This window comes from Mesoplodon bidens (genome assembly GCF_964165515.1).
Source record: "Mesoplodon bidens genome assembly, chromosome: 9".
Taxonomy (NCBI): domain Eukaryota; kingdom Metazoa; phylum Chordata; class Mammalia; order Artiodactyla; family Ziphiidae; genus Mesoplodon; species Mesoplodon bidens.
This window is the reverse complement of record NC_138166.1, coordinates 100,430,177-100,439,112: the sequence shown is the minus strand read 5'-3', so window position 1 is coordinate 100,439,112 and position 8,936 is coordinate 100,430,177. Positions and strand designations below refer to the sequence as shown.

General features: G+C 55.9%; 1 protein-coding gene across 3 annotated transcripts; it reads right to left on the bottom strand.

Moving 5' to 3' along the window:
• Window positions 1-287: 287 nt before the first annotated feature.
• Window positions 288-8,587, bottom strand: LOC308622910 (uncharacterized protein). Of its 3 annotated transcripts, none has more exons than XM_081244629.1 (2): window positions 8,414-8,587; window positions 288-1,577 (listed from the first exon to the last, which is right to left on the bottom strand). In XM_081244629.1, exon 2 carries the CDS (start codon window positions 1,547-1,549, stop codon window positions 938-940), a length of 612 nt encoding a protein of 203 aa, XP_081100755.1. In that variant the 5' UTR covers window positions 1,550-1,577; window positions 8,414-8,587; the 3' UTR covers window positions 288-937. The 3 variants fall into 3 exon arrangements, with proteins under 3 accessions (XP_081100755.1, XP_081100754.1, XP_081100753.1); XM_081244628.1 differs by lacking the exon at window positions 8,414-8,587 and adding an exon at window positions 3,737-3,799; XM_081244627.1 differs by lacking the exon at window positions 8,414-8,587 and adding an exon at window positions 3,301-3,365.
• Window positions 8,588-8,936: the final 349 nt, after the last annotated feature.

Below are 8,936 nucleotides of genomic sequence, written 5' to 3'. Positions count from 1 at the left end.
CCCTGAACTGTACTTGAGATCACTGGGCTCTTCCCATTAAACATCTCAGTGTCCCCTCTCCCTGCCACAAAGTCCTTTGTAGAGCAAATGTGAGCCTCCAAGGTAGGACCCCTGCCTTGGAGACCTTCCACACCCTTGTTCTCCCTATTCATCCCCAGGACCCAGTTCAAGCCATCAAACTGCTTTGGGCGACGCCATTCACCTCGCCTCCCAGAGCACTTTGCAGTCTGTCCCCACGAGAGCCGGTAAGTCGGCATCATCCTGTATGAGCGAGCACCCCAGGGGACAGGGCCTGTGGCTGTGCTCTTCCCAAGAGCCCTGCGCAGCACACTGCTTGGCACGCTGGGGAGCTCAATTAACGACGTCACCCTCTCTTGTCTGCTAACAGCAATTACAATCCTCACAATATACCAGGGAGGAGGACCCCTCATCGTTAGCCCCAACTCACAGATAAGCAAACTGGGTCATGAAGTGAAATGACTTCTCAAGGGTACCACATAGTAAGTGCTGGTGCCAGGAGACCCTAGGGGCTGGGGGTGGGCCTGAGGATTGTGGAGAGTACCCTCTCCAGGTCGCTTTCAACTCTGACATTCAGGGAATGAAGATCTAGTAAGAAGCTAGTCGTAGACCTACGAGCTCAGTACGCCCCACCTCCCTCACCTGTCCCCACCTGACCCCGAACGCCTGAGCCGGGCTCTGGCCAGCGCCGGGTCTCACCTGCTCTAAGCCGGGTGGGCCTGCGGAGGAAAACCAACGCAGGGGCCCAAAGCAGCTGTATGCAGCCAGCCAGAGGGTCCTGGAGAAGAAGCGGAAGGAGGCGGCCCACTCCTTTGAGACCCCAAGCCAGCCCTCCCCGTCTCCCGGGATCCCAGCCAGAGAGGGGGCCAAAGCCCAGCGCCATCTCCAGAGGTCACGGATGCGGCAGGTCCAGCGCGCATCAGAGCACGCGGCCTAAATGGGCCGCCTGGCCCTCGGGGCCGTGGCCGTGGCTGCGCTGGTGGGTCTTGAGCGAGCCTTCGCGCGCAAAGCTCTTGCCGCAGCGGGCGCAGAAGTAGGGCCTCCGCTCCCCGAAGACGCCGGGGCGGCGCGGGTGCGGCGCGGGCATGCGCGCGTGGGTGCGCTGGTGGTTGAGCAGGAAGCGCTGCTCGCGGAAGCAGCGGCCGCACTGCGCGCACTGGTGCGGCTTCTCGCCGCTGTGGATACGCTGGTGCGTGAGCAGGTTCTGCTTGAGGCTGAAGCAGCGCCCGCACTCGGGGCAGGGGAAGGGCCGCTCGCCCGTGTGGGTGCGCTGATGCACCTCGAGGTTGTGCTTGACGCTGAAGGCCTTGCCGCACTCGGGGCACACGAAGGCGGCCGCGCGGCCCACTCCGGCATGCGCCTTCTGGTGCCGCACCAGGCTGGGCTGCTGCGAGAAGGTCTGGCCGCACAGTGGGCAGCGGTGCGGCTGCTCCTCCGCAGGGTGGTGGATGACCAGGCCTCGATCGTCCCCCAGGCCCTCCTCCCCGTCCCCCGCAGGGGACTTGTCCCCGGAGGACGCCAGTTCGGTCATGGGCACTTCCGGCTGCAATCACCGGCCCCTGGGGAGGCAGAAGCAGAGTAGTCAGGGGGCACCCAAGGACCACCCAGGCCCCAGCCTCAGGGAGGACACTCCCCTGGGCTCCCATGGCTTCCAGAACCCGCCACTCTCCAGTCCTGTTGGAGCCTGTGTCCCCCTGCTGGAATGCCCCTCTTTCTCCTCTACCCCTCATCACATCCTACCCCTCCTGCAGGCCCTTCTAAAACGACACTTCCTGCTAGAATCCTTCCTTGACCTCTCCAGCCCCTCCTGAGCCCCGTGACCCAACCCTATGACCCTCACTCATCACACAGCATGCTGGTCTGTCAGGCCACCTCTGTCTCCCTGCCCTGTGAGCACCTTAAGGACAGAGCTGCTTCCTTTTCTGCCCCACATCAAACACTGTGCCTGCCACACAAGGCATGGAATAAATGCTGATGAGGAATACTCAGGGACTCCTAGTATTGTAAGTTATACTGAACCTGGATGCGTCTTATCTTTCCAACCAGATTCTCAAGAAGGGGGGTAGGGAGGTGCATCCCCAATCTGGAGGGAAGGGTGGATCAACAGTGGTTTAAAGATATTTTTGCAAAGCTTCAAAAAAGAAACAAAAGCCCTGTAAGCTTGAAAGTAACCTCAGTTAAACATTAAGGCAGCAGCTCTTTGTTTATCAAAATGAGGCATGCCTGTAAAAGGTTTGCAAGTCACTGAACCACAGTGTGAGCTCCCAGAGGGCGGGTCTCAGCTTGATTCCTCTTGGCATCTGGCATCGCCCCAGCAAAGCCTGGCCCAAGGCTGAGGAACACTCAAAGCTCAACAAACACCCCCAAGTTCGGTTCCATCCCGTTCACACTGGTTCTCCTAAGGATCCTCTTTCCCAGGATACTGTGTTCCTCTTAAATTGTTTCCCACTGTCCTCACAACAGCCCTGAGGAAGGGGCAGGCTTATTGAACCCCATTTTATAGATGGGGAAACTGAGGCTCAGTGAGGCCCACTTACTTGCCCAGGGTCACACAGCAAGGTGAACCAAGACTAGGCCTCAAGTTTCCTGTCAAAAGCTCTTTTCAACATAGTAGCTGCTCACCAGCTAAGTTCCCCTCAAAACAAACACACACACACACACACACACACACACACACACTAGACCACCACCCTCCTGGCCACCATCACAGAGCCATCAATACCCAAAGGACCACTGCTTCTGGGTCACTGCCTGCAGCCACCACCCTCACACCTCCCCAAAACCCTAGGCTCCTTCTCGCTAGAGCATAGAACGCTGGGGCTGCTCGGAGGGAAGGAGCTGGCCACTCCCCTGCATTCCCCCACACCCAACTGGGAAGCTTGTTGGCCCTTCTCCTGGTCCTCCATGCAGACCTTCTCCACACTTCCAGATCTCTCTGCTAACCACAAGCTCAGTGGACCTATCGGCAGAGTGGGGTCCCAGAGGCACCCCCTCTGTCACCCCCTACCCTCAGGCTGGGGTGGAACACCACTCACCCAGGGGAAGGGGACAAGTACTACTTGCAATAGACACCACCCACAAGTCTTTCCCCAGGCAGCTGCATGGACGTTTGCAAGGACAGATCATCACCGTCCCCTTGGCCAATCTCAGCCCGGCCTTGTCTCTGGGCAGCCTCCCCACTCTCCCAGCTATACCCCTGACCAAGGGCCCCGCCCGCCGAGAGGGTCCAAGGCCATGGCCCCCCTGTCTCCCCCAGGTTCCTCCATCCCATCCCACACTCACAGACCAGGCTGCGCCCCAGTTCCTCCGGCCTCCAGCAGTGGCTCTTTCCTCGAGTCTGCGCTGCCCAAGGCAAATACGGTAACTCTCCGCAGCGCCTCCCGCGCCCCTTCTCCCTCACCCTCATAAAGACGGCCAGCCTCCCGCACCGCTGTTCTTTTCAAATAGCGGCATTAATCAAAAGAGCTGACCCCACCCACCCGACCCCCCCCGCGCACAGCCTTGCCAATTCCTGAGGCCGGAGCGATCCTGGAGAAATATGGTAAACTCTGCGTCGCAACCCCACCCCCACTAAAATATGTAGGCCTCCCACTCTGCTGCAGCAACCCACCCCATTCCGCTGCAAGCCCCGGCTCCCTTAGGGAATTCATGCAACCCACGCCCTCCCGCTCCCGCTCCCGCAGCGCCCGGGGGGAACCACGCAACCCTGGATAAATACATAATTAAGTCGCTGCGCTCGCCACTCCCGGAAAGGGTCTGCGCGGCTCCCGGCAAATACGGTAGCGCGCCTGTAGTGACCCGCCCCCAAGGGACGGCACTGGCCTCGGTAAATACGGTAATCTCCCGCCGAGGCCCCAGCCCTGGCCTGGCCCGGGACTCACGTGGTGCCGCCTCCCCAGCCCTCCGTCTCCTCCGCAGCGCCGCAGTCGCCGACGTCGCCGCAGCCGCACAGCAGCCCCGTGAGGCTGGGAGGTCTAACTCGCCAACAACCTGGCTGGCGGAACAAGGAGGGCTGCGAGCCCAGCGCCCGCCGGGACAGGAGAGGGAACCAGGCGGGGGCCGGTCCGGGGGCAGAACGCCCCAAGGGCCGGGTCGCCCCAACTCCCCCCGGGCCCCCTGCCCCAACCATTCCCGGTTCAGGATTCCCAGTTCAGCAGTTAGAGCCTCATCCTCACCTCCCTCATCCCACGGCAGGGCTAGCCTGGTCAGGCCCGCAAACTGACCCCAGCGCCTAGGAAACTGGGTCTGGGGGCGCTGGAGGGACAGAGCCTTTCCTTGCAAGAGAGAGAAGGGAGTGAACGCAGGAACGCCCCCCGCAGAGCCTTTCTGAGCAGGGGTTTCATGGGTGGGAGACAGCTCGGGTTATGCTATCGGGATGAATGGGGGAATAGAGGAGACACTTATACCCCTACGGTCCAGTCCTCTTCAGAAGTCAGCCCATTAGAGTCAAGACAAAGATATCCTGTGAAAGCCATTTATAACACCCAGGGGAACCAGTTGGCGTGGACAGGGCGGGGCTGAATTCGTTTCCAAATGTCATTTAATAATGCCCCTTACTTATATATTACTTCTCTTATTACAATGTCCTTTGTCATATATTATCTCGTGGGAGCCTTCCAATAATCATGTGCCGTCTAAGTTCTACAGGTATTATTATCCCATTTCATAGATGGGAAAGTAAAATAAAATTGACACACTGAGCAGCTCCCCCACCCTCCCTCCTCCTCTGAGACCCTCAGCTCTAAGTGGCAGAGCTCAGTGGAAAGGGAGGCCCAGCTCACTCTCCCGGCATCACTCTGGTGTCTCGACCTGCAAACAGAAACAGTGTGCCGACCGGGATGAGAGGTAATCATCTCATCCAGAGTGAGAAAATGCCTCCAAAGTTACATTTTATAGACAAAGAAACTGAAGCTGGAGAAGGAAAATGATTTTTTTAATTAAAAGTGCTAGAGGGGGCTTCCCTGGTGGCACAGTGGTTAAGAATCCATCTGCCAATGCAGGGGACACGGGTTCGAGCCCTGGTCCAGGAAGATCCCACATGCCGCGGAGCAACTAAGCCCATGTGCCACAACTACTGAGCCTGTGCTCTAGAGCCCGCGAGCCACAACTACTGAAGCCCGCGTGCCTAGAGCCGGTGCTCCGCAACAAGAGAAGCCACCGCAATGAGAATTCCACACACCGCAACGAAGAGTAGCCCCCGCTTGCTGCAACTAGAGAAAGCCTGCGCACAGCCAAAAATAATAAATAAATAAAATAAATAAATTAAACAAAATAATAATGCAAATTGGCTGGCCCACTGTAGTATATAAGTAAGCTTACAATAAATTGTTTTTTTTTAAAAAAAAAAGAGTGCTAGAGGAACATCCGCTAGCCTTTTCTTCCCCGGCCCTCTGTAACTGCCAGGTGGATGAAGCAGCTAGGATTCCGGAAGGTCCAGGCAGGGCTCCTTACAGCAGACAGTGGATATGGCTGTTAGGGTGGCATTATCCCTGATGAGGGGCTCTAGAAGACACAGGCCTCCCAGCCTCAGGAGGTCCCTCCTGCAACTCTGCAGGCGCCCAGTGTGCCTTTCAGAGCCTGGGAAATGAATTCCAGGTGGGGTCCAACCCTCGGAGTAAAACCAACCCCTTTCTCCCGACACCAGACCTGAAGGTCAGGCCTGCCAGCTTTCACAGCTCGCCCTGTGGACCAGTCCATCTCAGCAGGTCCACCCTGGGTCACTGTCAGCCTCTCAAGGACCCACCCCACCCCTACCCCCATCCATGCTGCTCCTGTAGCCCCTCACCAAGGTATGTGGAGCTTCATGAGTGAGACATCCCAAGGAGACTGGTATTTCAAATAGAGGCAACAGGGAAGGAATTCTGGGAAGCCCAAAGAAATGAATCCACCAGGATAGATGTTTACCCCAGGGCGCTCTCCTGGCATTGACAAAAGGATCCCCTAACCACTGATGATAACCCATACCCACACTCCGCCCCGGGGCCTGTGGAGCTTGGTTCATGGAACAGCCGTGCCTCCCAGCTCTCCAGCTCCTGTTGCAAAAGTTGTCACCTGCCAGAGGGACCAGCTTTCATCCCTCCTGCAGGCTGCAGGAGAAATGGGGACACTTAGTAAATGACCAGATTTTTTCAAAGGCAAAATCAATAATATACCTGAGGATGTCACCTATATTTTTAGCAGCATTTTCTAGGTAACCTGTGCCAACATAGAAAGGAACACAGCTGGGGACAGGGGAGGGGGAAGCCGACACCACCACCTATAACTCATCTCTCTCAGTGGGAATGCCAAGGGCTCTGGGAGGCCTCCATCCCCTGCTCCGTGCCTGTGTGTGTGGGACTTCTGCTGAGTCACTTCGTTTCTCTGCTTTCATACACATACACTCCCACACGCATCTTCCCTTCCGTTTTCACATGCTGTGGTGAGCACAATGGAAGCGCGGAAACATTCTGCAAACGCAGCCATGCTTCTTCGCACAGGCAGGGCCAGAGGCTGGCGTGGCGATCCCCACCACTCCACAAGGCTCATGTGACAGCTGTACTCTGGCCCCTAACAAAGGCCTGGGCTTCTCACAGCCAAGAACAGCTGGCCGGTGACCTCATTCTGGGAAGAGGCATGTGCAGCTCAGCCGAGTCCTGCCCAGGGCACTGTATTCCCTCCCCCACCTCCAGGGTACACCGGCTGGACAAACGATCCCCTGGTACTCTTCTGGACCCGCGTGGTCCCTCGCAGAGATCAGCCTGGTCATCCTCTGGCTTCCCTGGCTCTGGGCTGCATCCCCAGGGCTTCTGCACTCAGCTAGGTGACCATGCTGCCCCCCACCAGCTCCTCCCATCTCCCCAGATTGGACAGTGATCCCTAACCTCCCTCCCTAAGGCACCTGTGCTGACTTCAAATAGGGATTTAGCTCACTTTTGTTTTCCCACCAGGTCCTGAGCTTCAAAGGGCAGGGACTGTGTTTTCAGCATCTCTGTATCCCAAGTGCCCAGCATATCATAGGCCCTTGGTCAATGTCTGCTGAATGAATGAATGCACGCCTGCAGATTCCACCTAAAAGTGGTGGAGGGAAAAGGTGGCCCCTTGGCCAGCAGGTGTGCCGATGTAATGTAAGGGATGAGGGGCCCCAGACATGGCTCTGAGGGCTGGGAGGCACTGCGAGACCTGAATGGTGATGGGCACGAGTTGACATGTGCTTCAAAGTTCTTTTTCCTTGAAGTTAAAACCCAAGATGTGACCTAGGACATCAGTTCAGCCTCTAAGCTTGCAGTGTGCTTGATACCAGTTAATTTCTATGGTGACTGAGCTCTGTTTGGGGAAATTCCTTTTCTTCTTCTTCCATGGTACAACTTCCATTGCCACAAATGCCGTGCAAGTAACCACATGGGGAGGTTATTTTTTAAATGACCATAGCTATCATTTATTGCCTGCTGTGTGCCAGGTACTACACTACATGCCTTACATAGGTCCCTTGCCCAAGGTCCCGTAGCTTACATGGTAAAGCCAGAATTTAGCCCCAGAACTGACTACCCACTATTCCCAGCATCGAAAGAAAGCTCTTTCTACATTGGGGTGAGAGGCAGGGGTGACAGAAAACATTTCTACTTCTTCTCAATAGGAGCATTATTCCCAGGGCTGTACTGTCCAATAGCCATGTGTGGCTTTTTAAATTTAAATTAATTAAAATCAAATAAAATTGAAATTTCAGGTCCTCAGCCTCACCCGCCACAGTTAAGGCCTCGACAGCCACATGTGGCTGGTGGCCATGGTTTGGGGCAGCACAGATACAGAACATTTCACCATCACAGAAAGTTCTCCTGAACAGTGCTGCTCTAGGGTACCTCCCCCTCCAGATCTGAGTGACCCGGGAGACACCATTCTCTTTTCAATCCAGAGGTCAGCCCATGGGGACCCATTCATTTCCCTCCCTCCACTAGGATCTAGTCAGAGCAGTGATATGTGAAAACATACTATCTTCAGCCACAACACTCCTCTTGTCAAAGGTCAAGGATAGTTCTTTACCAAACCCAAATTACTTTAAAAAGAAAAACCAAAGGCCTCAGCAGCAGCCCCTACTCCTGCCAGGCGCTCTCTACGAGGTCCCTGCTGGTCCCGCTCTCTCCCCTGGTCAGGGCACCTCTCCCTGCAGCTCCCTGGGGCTGGGCAGCCGGGAACCACACCCTCCCAAGCAGGCTGCTGCCTGGCCAGCTGACTCGAAGCTCACGTTCCATGCCAAGGAGGAGCACTTTCCCCGTACCTAAGTCATTTGTCTTAGCTGCCAGGCTGCTCCTAACAAAGGACACAAGGATGACGAGGGCAGTTCCTGGAACTCCAGCCCCACCAAGCTCATCTGGTGTGTTGCAAGCTTGGCCCTGGGTTCCCATCGCAGACAGGCACTTACCTGGCTGTGGACAGGCTATAAATAAGTCTTTTAAGATCTTGGTTTGTTTACTCATGGTTGTTTTCTGTTCCCCATGCAAGCCTTTAATCTCAGCATGCTCCGGAACATTTTGGACTGTAAACCATGAGGATAGGTCTGACCTTCTTGTCTTTGATTTTTATGGCGTGTCTTTTCCTAAATTTTCTCTGACCTAGTTTATTTTTAAATGAAATGGAATTAAAATTGAAGTTGACAATGCCAGGCCTCCCTCGGAGAAGACTGCCATCGTGACAGCGGAAGAGGTTTAGGCTAACAGGAGACCTGGGACCTGCCATCCACTTGCAACGTGACCCGCTGGACTAGTCCCACCGTCCCCCTCCCCCTCCCCCGTATCACTGTCCTGCCCAGGTCATAACTCGCGGTGAGATGGTGAATAAGAACGCCTCGCTGACAGAGCTGGGGCTGGGAACGATTTGTTGAAGAGTTGACCGTAGAGATTGTTCTAAGCTGTGTATCAAAATGAGTTTCCACGAAGGCCCAGGAG

Bases quoted from the DNA above. Each gene is read 5' to 3' on its own strand.
- LOC308622910 (XM_081244629.1), bottom strand. From the start codon at position 1,549: ATGACCGAACTGGCGTCCTCCGGGGACAAGTCCCCTGCGGGGGACGGG.